Source organism: Cyprinodon tularosa, unplaced genomic scaffold (genome assembly GCF_016077235.1).
Source record: "Cyprinodon tularosa strain WSP-4 unplaced genomic scaffold, ASM1607723v1 ctg141, whole genome shotgun sequence".
In the NCBI taxonomy this organism is placed as follows: Eukaryota; Metazoa; Chordata; class Actinopteri; order Cyprinodontiformes; family Cyprinodontidae; genus Cyprinodon; species Cyprinodon tularosa.
The window spans coordinates 65,319-84,549 of record NW_024038232.1 but is presented as its reverse complement, the minus strand read 5'-3'; the positions used below and the strand labels follow the sequence as shown (position 1 = coordinate 84,549).

Sequence of the window (19,231 nt, the reverse complement as noted above, 5' to 3'; positions counted from 1 at the left end):
ATTTACAAAAAATACTGCCTACCTGACTTTTTTTTCATACTAAAGCAGAAATACACTTACTGTTTGTTAAAAGTCATTATTTGTTTGAAATGAAGGCTGAATTGTGTGTTTTTTTTTTACATGAAAACTCTTCACTCTATGGAAAATATTTCTACTTTTCAATAAATATTTTGTACTGTTTAAATTTACCTCACAGACTTCAAACACATACATTCTGAATTAACCATTTACCAGAGTTGATGTGATAATAAAAAATATAAGAATAGAGTTTTACAATGCAGGTAACACTAATGTTTATGTGTCTGTTTATTAATGGTTATAAAACGCATGTTAGCTAAAGGGTAGAGCATGAGCTTTGGACTGTCTGTGAGTGACCAATCCCTTGTCTCCTTGGAAACAAACAAAAGAGGAAGTTGACAAAGAACTGCCCTGCCCACTTTTACCTGTCTCTGAGCCAGATAATCTGTCTTGAAGCTGTTCCAGGAAGAGTCTTTGTTTTAGATGCAGACTCGGAACCAAGGAACTGCGTAAAAATCTAACTTTTCACCCCTCAAAATATAAGGTGAGGTACCATTTCTTGGAATTTGTACCAGCAAACATTATAATCATCTAAGCAGGATGTAAGCTTTAGTTTTTACGCTAAATGAAAGCATAAAAATTAAAAAGTAATCGCTCCAGCTAAAGAGGTTGCGAAGAGCAGTCGAAATGCATTTCTAATATTTAAAAACAGAAAACCTGACCACTAACATAAGCGCAGTGAACATACTTTAATTTCCATACTGACAATTATTGCTAGGATTTAAAGGCTGAGCTCTATTAATTATTTCAGGCATTTATAGAGAGATTGATGAGTTCATCTTCCAAGCATTGCATGTCTTTTCAGTATCCATGTTTTTTCTGCCCAGTACAGGATATACAAGCTATGGAAACAATCTTGGCACCCCTAGTTTTCTACCTCCTATTAATGTCTTTTCAAAAGGCTCATACGGAAAACCTGACTCTATTTTCAACGACTGATTTAAACCTGACGGAGTTCAGTACAACCACAGCTTCATTTGACTCCACTGGAACTCAAACCGAGGAAACGGATACATACACCAGCACAAACCCGAACAATCAAACCTTCACCACCACACTGGCTTCAACTGAAAACACAAGTGAACATCAAACGCCTCAGTCAGCTACCACCATGACTTCATCAACAGAGTTACCAACATCACAATCTTCCGCATCTTCCACGCAAGCCAACCAGACTACAACAGCTTTCATTAGTACACCTGACACGCCAGAAAGTTCAACTGTAAATTCAACTCACAGTGTCACAACATACACATATCCACCAAAGAGCACAGAAGGTAAGCATCTGTGTTAAACAAGTTCATACCCACTCCTTCCATTTGCTATGTCAGTGTTGTCAACACCTTACCTTTCTATATCATTAGGTTTGAAACTTAACATTTCTGAGAGGAATCTGACTATAATCTTCAGTGGTATGCTTGGTCTCTTTGCTTTGGCAACGGTTATGATCATGCTTTACAAATGCAAGCATAAACTTCAGTACCTGCATCAACCTCTTCACACCACAGATGACACGGGTAAGACTGATGCTTTTCATGTAGCGAGTCCAACCTATTGCAGTAAACATTATCACTTAAAGCTACTACTCTATGTTCAACAGATGGATTCACAGTCGATGAGGACACCCTTGTTATTTCCGGAGGACTTTATGATGGCCATCCGATCTATGACAATCTACCACCCCCTCATGAAGAACAGTCACAATTTCGCCTGGAATTCCGTCATTAAAGAAAAGATCTGAAATCACCAATGTGTTTGATGACTTACTGACATGGAAAAAAAAACAAAAAAAAAAACATTCTCATCCAGGGAGTCCTATTAGAAGTTGGGACCTGTGAGTAGAATTATTTTCCATACGTTAATAAAAATGTAAAACAAAATGAATACCAATGGTTTAAAAAACTGTTATTCATGAAACACCTTTATTACCTTCACCACTGTATTTATTCATTACACCAATAATAAATGTATCAGGATTTAATAACTACAGTTAATGCCAAATTAACAATAAGATATATTGAGAATAAATTCATTCGATAACTTTCTTCAAACAGCAATACATCTTTTCTGAAAGAAATTAAAGCAAAGAGGGTGACTTTGTCTTCACATCTGATCAACTTCTACAGTGTTTTTTCCTGAAATAAATTATACAATTCTTGGTATAAGAACAAATATTAGGACTAACAATCCTCAAAGAAGGTATAATTTTTTTCTGTTTAGTATGGCTTCAATTAGAACGTTACCACATTAACACAGCAAACTAACTACAAAGTCAACCAAAGCTAACAACAAGCGATACAAATTAAAACTTTTAGCAAAACAGCTAAAGCATTTTTACAGAATTTATAACAGAGAACTTGACCTTGTAGTCAAATGGGTCAACTGCTAAAGTAAATGAACAATATTAACTATTCCAAATGAAGTATAACTGAATAACACTAAAACTACGAAAGCTCATAAAATCTTTTCATGTAGATATGAGAATTATTCTATTAGAGCTAGATCCAAAACACCACCAGCCTATAACTATCTGCTTACCTGACCTGTACAGACAATACTTAGGCAAATATTTTCTCATTGGTCGTCTTCTTTTTCTTGTCAGAGCCAGTGACAGCAGTCCAACCAGCATCTCTAATTCTTTTCATTGCAGCCAGCTTTATGGAATTTACAGGTGTTTTAACATCGATGGGGCTCTGAATCTGGGAAAGTGAAAAAACAAATAAAAGAAAGAAAATGTAAATTCTTTCTCATCTCATCTTAACAATATCATGCTGTCCAGCATAATAATTAGACACACTACTATTGTCAGTTTACCTTTTTGTACATGTTAATTTTGCGCTGAAGAGCAAAATCAGTCGGTGCTGGGTCATCTGCACAGGTCTATCGCAAAAAGAAAAGGCTTCATGCATCTTTGAAACGTTTCAGAAATAGTAACATTATGTGTTAAACCAAACAGGTTTAGGACACATTTCAACAGATAAAAGCAGTACTCACAACCATATCTATATGATCTGAGCTGTCAGACTTGGAGTCCTTTTCAAAGATGCTGGTTCCCCACCATCCTGCTTTTTCATTTAGGGGGGGTGTTTTTACTCTGTACGACTGTGAGAGGAAACCACAAAGGAAAAAAATGTGTTTTTGTTCCCTGGGGAAAATGTAAAAGCATAAACTATGCATAACTCTAATCTTCGATAGTCCATCAATCTTACTTTTGTCACCGAGGATATAGTATGTTTGTTGTAAACAAGCTGTAAAACAAAGTCAGATTTATTAAAATTGGTTAAAAACAAAGTTTATTACCTTCACATAGCAGCAATTCTCAATTTCTGTTTAAAGCTACAGTGTGTAACTTTTAGCGACATCTAGCGGTCAGACTGCAGACTGCAGCAACATGAACATCTCCCCCCCACCGCTTCTCCCCCCCAACAGTACGGCGAGCGTTACGGGACAAAATGTCTTCCACGACGTCCGCATCACCTACCTTCTCAAAGGATGAGGTTTGTTTACATAGATAATTTTCAAGATAGTATTTCATTAGTCTGTGTAGGGTATAGATTTCATGTAGACTTAAGATAATAAATATACCCGTTATTTTTTCTACATCGTTGTGACGTTTTGGCGATCTCGCAATCGCTAGTTTGTTGGCTCTGCGCTGCCGTAGTGCAAAGATGTCTGCCTCCATGGCTGCGAGACCCGCTCCTATGTAATTATAAATAACGAATTCTAAGGTAACGCAAATATTAAGGTTAAGAGGCTGAGCTCGTAGATGATGATAAATAACAGTTATGTATAATATATTACATTTCTGACTGTATATCCCTGTAATTATTACACACTGTAGCTTTAAACCAGAAGCAGAAGATTATTAAACACTTGAAATGCTGTTTACCTTTCTCCTTGCTGGTGTTTCACATGTTGTCTTGGTTATTTTATTGGCTGACACCTGACAGATAACAGAAAAACCCAGTGCAAAAATAAATGTCAGATATCTGAAGATGGAATACAGCTGAGGAAAAGCAGTTATGTTTAAAATATTGGCCGTTTCCCAATTCATAAGAATGCGAGTGTGGACTCGTGTCCTCGCCAAGTATGTTCTTGAGAAGAACACAGGAAAGTATGGACTCGGGGAGAATGGGAGCACGCAGCATAAATATGGGTCAATTGGAACAGAGGCGTACTCGTGACGTCACCACATGCCCGGCTCGTCTAGAGCTGCATTTCACATCCTGTTATTAATAGTCTCTAGATAATAATATATTATTACTTTTTTCATTTAGTGGGGGAATAATAATTAACACATTCAAATAAACCAGTGTTTTCCATTAATAAACAAGACTGTGGCGGCCTGCTCCGGATATAACCTAACCGAATATCTTCAGAACAGCTCCAAATGACACAAAACTCATATGGGTGAGTAGAACATGATGTAATAACGTAAAATCAAGGGGCTAATGTAGAAGAAAAAAAACGGCGTTCCCCATTAGGTGCATTTTTGAGGGCACTTTTTCTTTTACTTTTTCTTTTTTCCCTTGTGGTCCACTAAGGAGCCTACAAATCATTATCTTAGAGAGGAAAACACAATGGACAAGTCGATTAAGTGACTGTTCTCGGTCTGCTGTTCTTGTGAATTGGAACAGTTCACAAGTTGAGAAACGGCCAGTGTAAAATGGCATCAGAGGAATTCTGGGAGACACCTCTGGAGGCGGAAGCAGCCTTTTGCCAACACTGTTTTTAGTGGCAGGGAGGAAATGCTGCCTGTAAAGGAAACGATGAAGGGAACACTTTGAGGATCTCCTCAACCTCAAAACTTTCCGTGGCGGAGGAAGAGACAAGGTGCTCAGAGCCAGACTTGTTTATCACCTTGGCTAAAGTCATTGCTGGCATTAAGTTGGACCTGTTTCAGGTAAATGTTGAACTCCGGTAGGGCTTTCCTCCATCACCGATCTTGGTCCTAACCTTTATGGACAGGATTTTTAGGTTCAGCCCAAATCCAGGAGACTAGATTGGGACCAGCAGATTTTGTTTTAGCTATTTGCAGATGACGTGGTTCTGCAGGCTCCCTCCTGCCAAGACCTACAGCATGCACTGGGACACCATCATTCTACGTTCCGGTCTTATGGTCATTAAAACTAGATAATGACCAAACAAGGGTGGCTGGGGGGCCTAGAGATAGGGTGCGGTGCTCGGTCTACTGGGAGAGGATGGGTGTAGAGTCACTTCTACTCCACGTTGAGAGGCGTTAAGATGAGATGGCTCACACATCTTTTTCAGATACCCCCTTGACGCCTCCCTCAGTGTGCTCCCCTAATATGTCAACCATCAGTCAATGATAACTCTGGAATCTATAATGCATTAAAAGTTAAAACTTACAGCTTTTCTGGGAACTGCAGGACTCCTGTTTGATGTTTTCTTGGTCTTGGAGAAATCGTACGTCTCTAAAGAGCCTTTCTTTGGAGTATTATGACCTAGCTCTTGTTTAGAGTCTGAAGCATTTGACTAGAAAGTAAAAGACAATTTAATTGACATGCACAGATTATAAACAATGCTACCAGTGCCAAACTGAGTGCTGGCATTACCTGCTTGTTCTGTAGTTGTGAAAACAGCATGTCATTTGCAGTACGTTTTGCTTTATTCATTTCAGTCATCTCTTTTTGTAGATTTTCCTTAAAAAGACCAAGACACTTTTAAGCTCTTTCAAAAGACATTTTTGTTTTCAAGGCCTTCAAATATTTTATTTAAACAAGGACCAACCATCTCCGATCCTTTTGTCTTCAACTGTTCCTTTAGCTGCTCATTTTCCGTCCTTTGTTTCGACAGGTCCAACTCCTTATATGGGATTTATTAAAAGAAGTGTTTATGTTTTCTTTATAGTGAAATTGCAATGGTTAAAAATAATTGCAATAAAAAAAAAAAGCATACCAGTGATTTTGCAAGAGCGACTGCTTCGGTCTCTTTCATCTTGCTTTTACCCAGCTCTGTGTCCTTCTCTTCAACCATGTGCTCATACTGTCTCTAGAAATAACAAATCAGATGTTTTCATATGCAGCAACAACACTTTTTAAAATACAAAACAACTTCTTTATACACTACCTTGTGTTTTTCCATCAATGCGACCATTTCTGAAATCCTATGCTGGCACCTGAGCTCTGCCTCTTCTCTGTTCTTAACGGCCTCTGCTGATGTTAATTTCAGCTTTTGAACCTTTTGACAGGAATTGTTCTGATGTTAATCTTGTCATTTAGGGTGGTCAGAAAAAAAATGTATTGTATATATTGTACTAACCTCATTTTCAAGCTCTGCTGTTAGGATTGATTTTGATTCAAGATCTTCAATTTTTTTTTGATAGTCTTTCTGTATCTGTGTCTCGAGCTCCTCTGTCTCACTTTGAAGCTTTTTAATCTAAGGGGGAAAAAATCAATTGATCTACATTAAATAGTGTAATTAACAGAATAAATGTTTATTGATATTATCCTTTTAAATTCTAAAAAAAAAGCTTGAATATAGATGTCCTACCATCATTTCGAGATGACTGGATTTAGCAGTTTCTTTTATGATTTGCTTCTTAAGCATTTTATTCTGAAAGTTTGAAAGATTATTGTTTTATTCAGAAATATTTATATATTTTGCTAAATATCTGAAGTTTCATTATCACATACTTCATTTCTGAACTCCTCCTGCAGTTTAAGTTTCATTTCAAATGTCTTCCTCAGGTTGAGAAGCTAAATAGCAAATAAGTTGTTAGCTCCACACAATAAGAACATGTTTGACGAGTTTAACTAGTTTATAATTTGCATTTTTCTATACTAGCCTTTGCTTCCACAGCTTTTATTTGTTTCTCCTTTTTCGCAATTTGTTCTTGCAGGTTATTGCACTGTTATAGAAATGCAGGAAAAAAACAATTATCTTGAGAATTGTAGATGTATCTATTTCATACTGTTTAAGGGAGTACTCACAACTCCTTCAGTTTCCTTTTGGATATTTTCAATTTCTTGAAATGTTTCCTGGATTCTGGATGTGATCGTACTCATCTCATCTCTATTCAAACAAAATTGAACTATATGACTTCAAATTCACATACATTTTTCAAGATGCTCTACTGGGAACTTACCTCAAATGCTGATTTCTTTCTTCCAGTTTTTGTACCTCCTTTTCGAGTTTTACAATCTTCTCCTCACTTACCTAAGTAAAAAGTTTTTCACTCTTTATTAATCATTTAACGGCGGAAGAACAAATGTAAATTATAACTACCTTTATCAGCAATATAGCAGTTAGGAAGGCAGGGAGGAAGATAGGGGAAGGCTGATGATGAAAAGGAGGAGGGCAAAAATAAAGGAGGAAAGGAAACAAAGGTGTTATAAAGAAGAGACAAAATTCAAAAGGAAAGAAGGGGAAGAGCACAGAATGAGGTGAGTTTGAGACGGCACAACGAAAAAGGAATCTTAAATTAAGATTACTACATGGTGGGAATGAAGTGATGAAGTCAGGAAAACACAAGTGACAAAGTGAGAATAAAGAGGAAAGGGAGAGGGAAATAATGGACATAAAGGAACAGCAAAACAGACAATAAAAGGGATGAGTTTAAAGAGCCAATTGTAGGTGAAATCTTTAACAAAATAACTAAGTGTTGTCTAATGGATTATATTTGAAAAGTTTCCAACAGGATTTAAAGTGTTTTGGCCGCCATAATTAACTAAATTTACCAATAAAAGTGACATTTATTAGCAGTGTCTCTAAAAACTGCTTTTTTAACTCATCACATTTGAATCATATGGGAATGTCAAATAGTATGCACTGCTACAGCTCTGTTTGGAGAGTAGGTAGTTATCATGTAGAGTGGACGTATAGTTGAGCTTGGTATAGGCATGACCATAGGATTGAGGTCCAACCTGTGTAAAGTTGTACATATTTAAAGTTTCTTTGTTGTCTGAATTAGCATTGGTATCCATTTTTTTAACGCTATAAAGCTAAGTAAACTCCACCACGTCACGTCACTTCCAGTGTCAGTTTTTAGATATGAAAGTAGCATTTTCTCAGAAAAACAACACAAAAAGCCTAAATAGGTTCATATACCGGTATAAAAACTTTTTGATTCAAAAACCAATTCCATACTGATAAAACTGAGGCTCTAACCTGCAATCTGCTCTTTAACGAAAGAAAGAAACAAGGAAAAGAAAGGAGACACAAGGAATAAACCAAGAAACAAAGGAAAAAGAAGGCATAAAAGAAAAGACGAATGAATAAATAAGGAAAAGGGAGAAAAAAAAAACAAATTATAAATTACGTCTTCAAGAGGCACCGGCCAAAAAAAATATTGGAGAAAGAGTACAAGGAAGAAGAGTAAGATGAAAGGATACAACTTCAACAAGAGTGAAATAGGATGTGTCAGAATATGTTTTCATTTTACCTATTTCAGGCCTAAAAAAAAAACTTCAATAAAATTAAATTTTTATCTATGAAGTATCGGTAGGCCTACTCTAAATCAACCACTATAGTATATTGTTTCATTTTAAAACAACAAATAAAAATACAAGGAAAGAGAAATAAAAAGCAATGGTCATAAAAGTATGTACAAACCTCAGCTAAAGCAGCCTTCCTTTGTAAATCTTCTTTCGCCCTCTCAACATTTTCATAAGCGTCCTTGAGGAGACAATTTTCTGCTAACACCATCTCTTTTTCATTCTGTATCAATAGACAGCAATATTGAAGGTCACATGTTTTATCTAAGTATGTGTCTCATGCAGTTTCCTTTACAAAAATACACTTTTTTTTGCATCACCATCAATCTCTGACTTTCTTCTGTTTTCCTTAACAGCTCAGAACCAAGTCCATACACTCTGGCTTCCAAAGCATCAATCTTGTTCTCCAACAACCCAGTGGATTTTGATTTCATATCCTAAGAATAAAAATTAGTATCTGCTGCTCCTAATATCTTACATTGTGTATTACAATGTGTATTTTTGAATAAAAGACAAATACATCTTACCAGTTCTTCCTTAAGCATCTTAATCATATCTTCCTTCTTAGCAGATTCATCCATTGTCTCACCTGAAAAGTGATGAAATTGGCTTGAATGGACAACGAATATTATACAAATGCCCACATCAATCATCCAATGTAGATTACCTAAAAGTTTGAGATTTCTTTCAAGCTCACTGCTCTCCATCATCAATTTATGCTCCAGATCTTTGACCCTTGAACATAAAACATTTTATGAAAAGTAAAATACAACAATTCAGTCTTTCAACAAGCGGTTGGTTTTAAGGAATGTATTCAACCTTTGCAGTTCTAGACCAAGGGAGTCCTTTAATTCTTTGATTGTTGTTTCCATCTTCTCAATTTTTTCTGCCTGTTGAATCTTTCCCCTTGTGAGGTCTTGTATGTTGAGGTCTTTGTTTCTGATAATCTCTTCATACTCCTTTTTACTTTCAACCAGGGCTGCAGCTGCTTTTTCCTCTTTTTGCTGCATTATGTTTCCAAGATTAAGGTTTTAATTACAACATAAATAACTTAAGAGCAACAATTTACTCTCAGTGACATCTGTACTACTCGCCTTAAGGTCTTCACAGCGTTGCTCAGCACTGTCCAGATTGTGAAGAAGGGATTCTTTTTCCGTTTTCAAGCTTTTTAGAAGTTCAGATGTTTGCCCTGTTAAAATATGTTGTCAATGTTATAAATAAAGGTATAATAGTACGGATAGGTACGCTACAATACAGCTTAGCCCAGAAAACAGCCCAAAATATGAATCACATAAAGTGAAAGGCGTTCATTTAATACTTTAATTATTTGTTAATAGTATAGGCAAAGCTTAACTGAAATTTTTGTCACAAAGAAATTCTATAAACTCCATCCTTACTTTTAGTATGTTAGGTTTTACGTATTTTAATTAAGAACAAAAATGTTAACCATGTTTCTACACTCATGATCCATATTCATTTGTACAATAAATCTTATTTATTTGAAATACATAAATTTGGTATTTTTATTTAGCATTAGTAAATTATGCTTGATCAAATTTAATACCAACTGTATTCATTACAAAGGAGTTCAGTTTATTGTTTGGATTGCATAAAGGTAACCCGATCATTATGCAGTTCAGACAAATAAACTTTCCATTCATCCATCTTCTCATTCGATTATTCCGACCAGAGGGAATACGCAGGGATAAAATTAATAACATGAAATAATCCTTTAAAGTTGCCTGAAATATTACATGTGTACAATTGTACACATAGAAAAAGCAATATCCATGATCTTACTTTTGGAGTCTTGCAGTTTTTCACAGCACTTCTGAGATTCATTAAGGTTCGACAATGCCTTCAGAAGCTCATTCTCCTTATCCTCAAGCTGTTTCTGATGCATTTTTACCTGAAAAAACGAATCAAACACTTTGGTTTTCTGTTTAAAATAGCCCATTTAGCTAACACTCCTCAAGAAACTTTAAATAAATAATTTTTAACGAACCATTTTATCTTTCATTGAAAGTTCCTCATGATATTTATCTTTCAGATCTTCAAACTGCAACAAGTCTTCTTTCACTGTACAGAAAGCATACCGGTAGTTATTATTCAAGTGAGAATAAATTATTATCACATACTTACACTTCTCTTTGTGGGTCTGTTTACTCAGTTAATTATCTAAATTTCAGAGTACAAAGTTGAATAAGGTAATACATTTAGGGTAGTCCTATTTCTAAACATTTACCTTTCTGCATCTCTTGTTGGTCACCTTTTACTCGAACGCAAAGGGTTTCAAATGCTGAGAGGAGTCCCTGCAAATAACAAAATTGAATAACCATGTCTTATATGACTGAGATAGTATGACAAGCAATTAAAATGTGCTGCAGTAATCTACCTTAATATTCTCACTATTTTCCAGGAAAAGTTGATGCGTTTCTTCCCTTTCAGTTTCAACTTCAAAAAGCAAAAATATGTTGATAATTAAAATGATTTTAGTATCAATGCAAACAGGGTTGTAGCACTGATGTTGTTTTTCTTACATAAATGCGTTCTCTCAGAAGATCTCTGACACGTTTCTCTGAGTATATTACACAAGTTTCTTGTGGCATTGTTTCTGTTTAAATATAAGAAATAACATGTTATAAATACTGGTACAATAGAAAAAAAACTTTTGTATAACTTTTATATAAACAGATACAGTAAATGGAAAAATAAACAGAATCCTAAATACGTTTTTGTGGTATAAAATTAAGTTCATTTAAATTTTTTGTCATTTTCAATATGGAATTTACATTGTATTATTTGACATAAAACAAATATGTATGATAGGCATGCACACTCTTAAACAAATAATCTGTTTCATCCTATTTTGGTTGTAGTCTAAGTAGACAGTCTTTTTAGGATCACACCTACCATCAGATACACTGAATTTGACTAAGCCTTAAAACTCATTGTGCTCTAGATATGAAAACATGAAACTGAACTACTTTCAAACTGAAAAGTAGGATTAAAACGACAGAACTATTTTCTTCAACAACAAACATCTTGGCCTAATTAAAATCTACTAAAAACCTTTCAAAGATGCACCAACGACAGTGTTTAGAGTTTGTATTTCTACAATATGCTAATATTTTTCCTAATATTGTGATAGTGACTATTCAATCTACGAGTCATCAATAAAGAAGCTTGGAAACTTGGAAAAAATGGCAGAATATACAGTGCCTTATTTTTCAATACTGTAAGCCACAGTCTTTGATATTTTTTTTAAAAATACAACAGTGCCGATTCTCAGTTCATTAGAACGCAGTATAAACTCGTGATCTTGGCAATATAGGCTGAAAATGGGCTGCTGCAGACAGGCTAATGTTGGCTCTGGCTGCGGAAAGCCTCGAAAGTCCACTGGTTTCCACGGTCCTCTAAACATCAGAATTTTTTTTTCACTACGTACCGAATCAGTAATAATCAAGCTAAAAGTACAACATCTGAACGTAAATGATCTGAAAACAGTAAACTGACTGATCGATATTGACGTCTCCAACAACACAGAGAAAAGTAACCAGCCGCTTTTCTAAGAAAAAGTCACTACAGGGGCAGAGAGACAAAATCACTGGCAGCAGTTGCTCCCTTGCTCGCTCTTCTTCCTACTCTCCCCAACTTGCTTTTCATCTATGGTGTCATTTTTGTGCCACCGACCTGAGCACGCGTTACCAGTCAGAGTGCACGATGAAGGCGCAGATTAATGCTCCTTAACATGCAAATACCAACAACAGACAAGGTAAATTATGCCCATAGCATAATTATATTATTTCACCAGAGCACAGTTCTTTTCAGACATAAACCAGAGTTTGGCTGGAGCCGAACTGAGACCACCTTCTTGTAGTCTGATGAACATTAGAGTTGTGCTTTAATAGTGACCCAAATAAGAGCAAAGATGCAGGGGTAAAAAAAAAAAAAAAAAAAAAAAAAAAAAAAAGACAAGCTCTGAGTCAAGTTATTGGCTAAGTTTATTATAGTGTTATTGTTAATTTCTGAAGTAGCTTAAGAGAGTGACCTGATATTCTATCTAGGGCTGCAACAAACGATTATTTTAAAAATCGATGAATCGGCCGATTATTTTTTCGATTAATAGATGAATCGGACAAAAAATATTTTTTATATTAACCTCTTTATTCCAAAATAAACATTTTAGACAGAACAAACAAGCACACAAGTACAGGTTGCTCATTAACTGTACTGGTGCAATATGAAAAATAAATGTTTGTGTTAAAACTACAAAAACTTAGATGAGAAATGTAGCTGTACATCCACAAAATATAGGGTACTTTGTTTCATAAAGTGCAAAAAAATTTTTTTTTAATTTTTGTTTTTAAAAGCCCCTAAGGGGTTCAAACAATAGGCCCCCCATTTCAACAAATGAGGTTTTTTTAGACTAGGAGAGTTCTGCCTTTTAAGACAGGAAAGTACTACTTGAGAAAATACTTAACCATAGAGATAAAAATAGCGCTGTGATTCAAATTATAAATTGTATTTGGAATAAAAATGAGAGAACTAGGGGTGCTAAAAAACACATCCTCCAAAGACAGATATTTACATGGGAATGTGGCATATAATTAATTGACATATTACTGATCTTGCTGGATTTTATTCTGCTTTACTTCCATAAATTGCAGGATCTTCTTTACTTTATCTTTGCCAGAAGATTTAAACTTTAAAAGCCTTGCCCTCATAATTTGCAAGGAGAGAGGGACTCCTGCGGGAGCGGGGGGAGGCGCCCCACGGCAGAGAAGGAACGATACATGCTTTCACGTACGAGTCTCCAAAAGCCGCCAGTGACACCGTAAAAAGTCACCAGATTTGTCACTAGTCGCTTTTTTGAAAAATAGTCGCTGGAGGGGTCTGAAAAGTCGCTGAGTTGGCTACACTGCACCTGCAGCGCTGGCTCGCTCTGTCGTATTTTTTTTTCTTCCCCCGTTTCAGTCAAGTGGCAGTGATGACGGCGGCGGCAGATGACGCATTAATCGCGCGACACAACGAATCGATGATGAAATTCGTTGCCAACGCTTTTAAAAGTCGATTTTTATCGATTTTATCGATTCGTTGTTGCAGCCCTAATTCTATCTAATCTTTCAAAGTAGGCACAGTATTACTTTTATTCCTCTTAACATTTTGAATTTAGTTTGAATTGACCTTTTTTAAAATGAAATAAAAATTTTAAAAAGGAAATCCTATGCTTTCATTTGATGATGTTAAATATTCTACATTATGAGCCTAGAACTACCTTGATATGCAAAATGATAGTATTTCATACATGCAATTCAAACCACAAACAATCACAGTTAATTCTCATATATGGTGGTAATTTCAAAATATATTGATTTGCTTTGTTTGGAATAGTTTGTGTGGAATTTTGTTGTGAAAAGAATACATACATGTTTCTTAGATCCTCATTTTCAGAGATCTGTTCATCTAGCTTTGTGCTTAGATTTTCATTGACAAACTGTAAAAATTAAAAGCATTCTGTTAAGTAATATTAAAGCAAAAACAACATTATAACAAAAAAGAAATAAATGCTTGAATATAGCAAGGGTGGAAGCAATCAACAAAGAGCATTGAAGAGCAGCTATCTGTAAGGTACACACCTGCAAATCCTGAATGGCTTTCCGTTGGTTTTCAATTGTTCTTTTGTTATCCTGGAGTTTCCTCTCTTTCTCCACGGTGTCAGTGTCAACTTTGACCTTCCAGGACTTTATTTTCTCCACTTCATCAAAGAGTTTGGTATAGAGCTCACCAGTGCTGGGATTATTCTGGGGTGCACTCTTACAAAATAAGCATTTCAGAAGCAACAGTTTCAAGTTGAATTAAATAAAATATTCTATTTCCCTGAAAAAAAAATAGATATGTTAAGCTCCTGTAACTGGTGAAATATCTTTTTTTTAAAAAGGTAATACACCAATTTACTTAGCCGTTGCTTCTTAATGTCACCTCTTTTTAACAACAGACTAAATATTCATGTAACTGTTTTTCCAGGGCTCAGTTTAACAAGCAGGTTTACTGAGAATTCTAAGTTTTCTAAACCTGAAATATAGGAAAGAGTTTCTCCAGAGCTAACCTGGACCGTTTCTCAATACATAAGAAAGCAAGTATGGACTTGTGTCCTCGCAAAGTATATTCTTAAAAAGAGCCCAGGAAAGTATGGACTCGAGGAGGACGGGAACACGCAGGGCAAATATGGGTCAATTGGAATAGAAGCGTGCTCGTGACGTCATCACACACTCTGCTCTTTCTGGAGCCTCATATCCCCTGCTGTTATTAATATTCCCTAGATAATAATAAATTCTGACTTTTTTCCTTTAGTGGGGGAATAATAATTAACACAGTCAGATAGACATAAATCAAATGAAAATTTTACCAAATGGAAGAAAAAAAATAAAAATTTAGATCAGAGCCAGCGGTACTTCACACCCAGCTGCTGCAGACGGGCTGCGGTTAGCCCTGGCTGCCATTACCCTCGGAGGTCTGCTGGTTGCCGTGGTTCTCTAAACTTTTTATTTTTTTTATTACGCATTAAATCGGTTAATGGGGCATATAGTGAGGCTTTAAAGTATAATATTCTCGCCTCAAATTATCTTAAGATGTACTTTTGTTAAACTTTTAACTTAATACTCTGAGCTCTGTGAGCACTCATTGGAAGCTGCTGCTGCCACAGAGCATGCTGGGACAGCTGTCAATCTCAAGAACGGACAAGTCTGCTCTAATGCACACTAGGGATGGGACGATTTATGAAAACCATCCGAACCGTTCGGTTCGACTGTCTCGGTTCGGTTCGCGTGTGTTTCGTTCGGTTCATGCGCTGCTCCTTTTTCTCATAGAGGAAGCGATTACACTCCAGAGCAGAAGGTGGCGGTACTGCGACCAAAGCCAACCACCAGTAGTAAACAAGAAGAAGAAGAAGCAAAGCAGCTTAGCCGGGTGTAGCAGGGAAAAAAATCAGTTGTTGTGGAGAATTGTGTCGGACTGGCGAGTGGGAAAGAACAGGAGTTGGAAGACGCGCCAGCAGCACTTTATAGGTCTGCTGTATGGGAGCGCTTTGCATTTAGAATGACCTACTATGACGGCGGAAAGAAAGCATTGTGCAACACGTTTTGTTTATGCTAACAGCAACATGTCATGCTAACCCCGAAATCCCTCATACTCCGTCAGCAACCCCCGCTGCGCTCCAGACCGGCTGCTCAAAGCAAAGCCTACAGCCCCCACTGTGGCTTTGTCTGCTCCCCTCTGAGTTCCTTGGAGATGGTAGAGAGCATGTGCCAGATGATTAAATTCAAAGCAGCAAAACATACGGAAATGATCCAGGGTTTCCATGGATCATTTAAAATAATTACAATCCATTATTTTTGGGGGGATTTTTTCATTAATTTCATAATTTTTTATGGAATTTCGGTGTAACAATCAACATGTATCGAATCGAACCGAAAACCGTGACCAAAAACCGTGAATCGAACCGAACCGTGGATTTTGTGAACCGTTCCACCCCTAATGCACACTGTGTAAATAGGGAGAGGCGAGAACAACATCCAGGGACTTTGTCCGTTCCCAGTCTTCTGTTCTTGTGAATTGGAACAGTTCTAGGGCTGAGGTTGATGACGTTTCACGAGCCCATGAGAACGCACAAGTACACAGGCCCTGGTTTATTCAGTAAACTCGGAGTGTCCTCTGTTTCCACTTTCCTTACAGCTAATCACGCTGTTTTATTTCCTAATTTTGTCTGACCTTTAAAAACAAACATTGCACGTCCGTTTGACGAGCATCTTACTAAAGAAAGATCAGCACTTTTTATTTTCAGGTTATACAAAAATAAATTAATTAATTGCTTTTTGATATGTATTAGTTTTATTAACATGTTATGAACATATATTCTTCATATCTGAAAAAAAAAATTAATGTCAAAATGACCATTTGAAACAAAATGACTCTCTTTACATTAAGAATAAACATTCTAGATGTCTAGCAATTTATTTCCGATCTCCATATCCCTATTGTTACTGGTAGCATTTGTATTATTTTGACTATGAAAAAATGTATTTCCGAAATCATAAATACATATTCAGTCAAGCTGATAAATGTCAAAAAAGTCACTTGAAATGTATAAACATTTCTAGGTATATAAAACGTAATTCTTACTGGTTTCTTTTTTTTTACTTTCTGAAATTCAGTTTCTGAAAAGATTCAAAATACTTTACTAATTTTACAGCAGCCGTTGTGAAACCAAAAACTCAGATTTCCCTACCTTAGGCTAGATCTATTTAGAGATGTGAATTTGAACCTGAGTTTGTTAAACCTGCTTCGTGAAACAAACCCCAGTGTTAAACTGCTGTAATCAACATAACCAAGAAGAATTATATATTACCTGGTTTACTGAAGGGCTTACGAGGTTCACCATGCTGATGGGATTACCATGCCCCTGCACTATGCCTTGAGGTCTGACAGAGTGAGTCTGGCTGTGGCTTATCCTGGGAGGCACCAACAGCTTGAACTTAAAACTTCGCTCCTTGTCCATCGTGAACTAAGAGAAACAGCAAAGAAAATATAATATGTCATATCAAAAGTATTTGGAATACGGAACGTATAATTAATATCATTATTTTCACATAATTCATACAATTTAGAGCAATAAAAGCAACAAATAGTGGAACCCCTTTCCTACTTAACGGCCGAGGAATTAGCGGCTAGCTTGTTTTAGCTTTATATTGATTTAGCGTTATTTTTAAATTTCGTAAAAGAGGATATAGAGCTTACATTTTCTTTTAAACAATATCCCTAACAGTTACCAGGGCGGGTCGAACTTTTTTCCTTTTTTTTTTTTAGTTTTGCCAATATTAAAATTATTTTTGACAATGAACAGTTATTCTTACCTTGTGACCGGTTTTAACTGGCTCTACGACGCGAGTCAGGATTCTACGTTAGGCACGGTAACGCGGCTGGCAAAAGTATGGCAAGCCATTTTGACATTTATTAGCTTGACTGAAGCTATATTCCAGGTGTCTCAAATGCATTTCTTCCTACTCAAAATGAACATTTCAGATATTTCAAATGTAAATTTTAGATAGGAGGAGTGTTATTTTAGATATCTGAAATGTTCCTTTTTAGAAAGAAAGGCATTTGAGACATCTGAATATGTATTCAGTAAAGCTCATGAATCTTAAAAGGGCCATTTAAAATTCGTAAAGATTTCTAGGTATTTGAAAGTTTATTCTTACTAGTACAATTATATTTTTTGCAGCCTGAAATGTAGTTTTTGTTGGCAAAAATGTAATTTAGGATATCTATATGTACATTTCTTGCTAGTAGGAATGCAGTTTTGGCTAGGAAGAATCTTATTTTAGAGATCAACAAATGGAACAATGGGGAGGACAGCGCTTCTAATAAATGTCAAATCGGCTTGCCAGAGTTTCGATTCAAACAACCAACAGGAAAACTGCTCCAATACATTCACATATAGGAGAATATTTGTTTTTCTTTTTAAAACATATAATGTATTAATATTAATAATAAATAATAAGAAATTCTTATAAACATAAGTGCCTGTTTCTAAGTCTAAGTGTTTCTGTAGATGACAAGGAAAGTTAAATTTTTGCTATTTCTCTCTGTACCTTTCACAAAGCACGCCTTGTGAAATTATCACCTGGACTCTTTCACATTTTGTTACAGTTGCAATAATGATAATACATGTTTATGTATTTTACTGTGTTGTATGTAGTAAAATGACATAAAAGAATGCATGATAAAACTTAATTGTTTATGTTACCCATTTAAGACTGGTATATATCACTAACCTTCGAAGGAGCAGCAGGCCTTATGGGGACCAAAGGCTGGCCCTAATGTAGTGGAACCACATTTATTAAGGTTTGGGAGACAATTTAGAGATATGATGTGACTTAACTTTGGCTTAGGGTAATGGTTAGAGTTAACTGATAATTATTAGCGTTACCGTAAATGTCAAGGATTGGCATAGCTAAATTGAATGTAAGTCAATGTAAATTCTTCATATTGATAGAAATAAAAATATGTGCTTGATATGGTCTTATTTTTTTCATTGAAAAACTTTTTAAAAACCAGAATTCACAACGCCTCTCGCCAAATGACTAATGGAAAAATGCAGCAGTCCCTCTGTAATGCTGCATTGATATACACTGATAGACACTGGTACAGTAGAGAGGATGAACAGATGGAGAAGCTGAAATATGTAAAAAGTACGGCATTAGTTTTTAACTCTGATACTTCAAAATCCATGTAGTGAAACCAACTGTTTTCAGAAGACTCAGAATTAGTAAATAAACTGCATGTCTAATCTTTGTATAAGTCCCACTGTTTTGTTAAGGCCTACAGATACTCTTTCATTTTTCTACATTATATCATTCTCAAGTATTAATTTGTAATCTATATTTCAAGTTCTAACTTTATTTATTATCGTATTTTTTATCTTTACATGGTAGTTAAATCTATAGTTGCTACACCAGACCACATGTAGCTTTTTGTGTCTTACTGTATGCCCCGTCTTCCAAAAAAACCCAATCAGTCGAGGTAAATGGCTCATCATCTTGAGCCTGGTTCTGCTGAGGAGAGTTAGGGTAATTCCCCAAGTCACCAATTCAATGAAGTCTGTGGTGTTCCTTAAATAGAAAGCTTTTAACCAATCT

At 35.8% G+C, this 19,231-nt stretch overlaps 2 protein-coding genes across 3 annotated transcripts; one reads left to right on the top strand and one right to left on the bottom strand.

Annotated features, from left to right (window-relative positions):
• The first annotated feature begins 404 nt into the window (after positions 1-404).
• si:ch211-105j21.9 (sialomucin core protein 24-like) lies at positions 405-1,958 on the top strand. Of its 2 annotated transcripts, none has more exons than XM_038278442.1 (4): positions 405-562; positions 911-1,355; positions 1,443-1,595; positions 1,679-1,958. In XM_038278442.1, the coding sequence occupies exons 2-4, from the start codon at positions 923-925 to the stop codon at positions 1,804-1,806; spliced, it is 714 nt and encodes a 237-aa protein (XP_038134370.1). In that variant the 5' UTR covers positions 405-562; positions 911-922; the 3' UTR covers positions 1,807-1,958. The 2 variants fall into 2 exon arrangements, with proteins under 2 accessions (XP_038134370.1, XP_038134371.1); XM_038278443.1 differs by having other exon boundaries at positions 422-562; positions 906-1,355.
• A 162-nt stretch (positions 1,959-2,120) lies between these two features.
• On the bottom strand, positions 2,121-17,482 carry sycp1 (synaptonemal complex protein 1). The gene is made up of 31 exons (XM_038278445.1): positions 17,447-17,482; positions 16,942-17,097; positions 14,174-14,350; positions 13,964-14,031; positions 11,075-11,148; positions 10,930-10,988; positions 10,780-10,846; positions 10,540-10,613; positions 10,335-10,443; positions 9,629-9,723; positions 9,354-9,538; positions 9,202-9,269; positions 9,062-9,123; positions 8,855-8,971; positions 8,653-8,757; positions 7,187-7,257; positions 7,032-7,113; positions 6,887-6,949; positions 6,735-6,797; positions 6,592-6,654; positions 6,361-6,477; positions 6,169-6,279; positions 5,998-6,090; positions 5,830-5,904; positions 5,655-5,741; positions 5,449-5,574; positions 3,968-4,021; positions 3,288-3,326; positions 3,073-3,180; positions 2,893-2,958; positions 2,121-2,777 (listed from the first exon to the last, which is right to left on the bottom strand). The coding sequence occupies exons 2-31, from the start codon at positions 17,089-17,091 to the stop codon at positions 2,637-2,639; spliced, it is 2,769 nt and encodes a 922-aa protein (XP_038134373.1). The 5' UTR covers positions 17,092-17,097; positions 17,447-17,482; the 3' UTR covers positions 2,121-2,636.
• Positions 17,483-19,231: the final 1,749 nt, after the last annotated feature.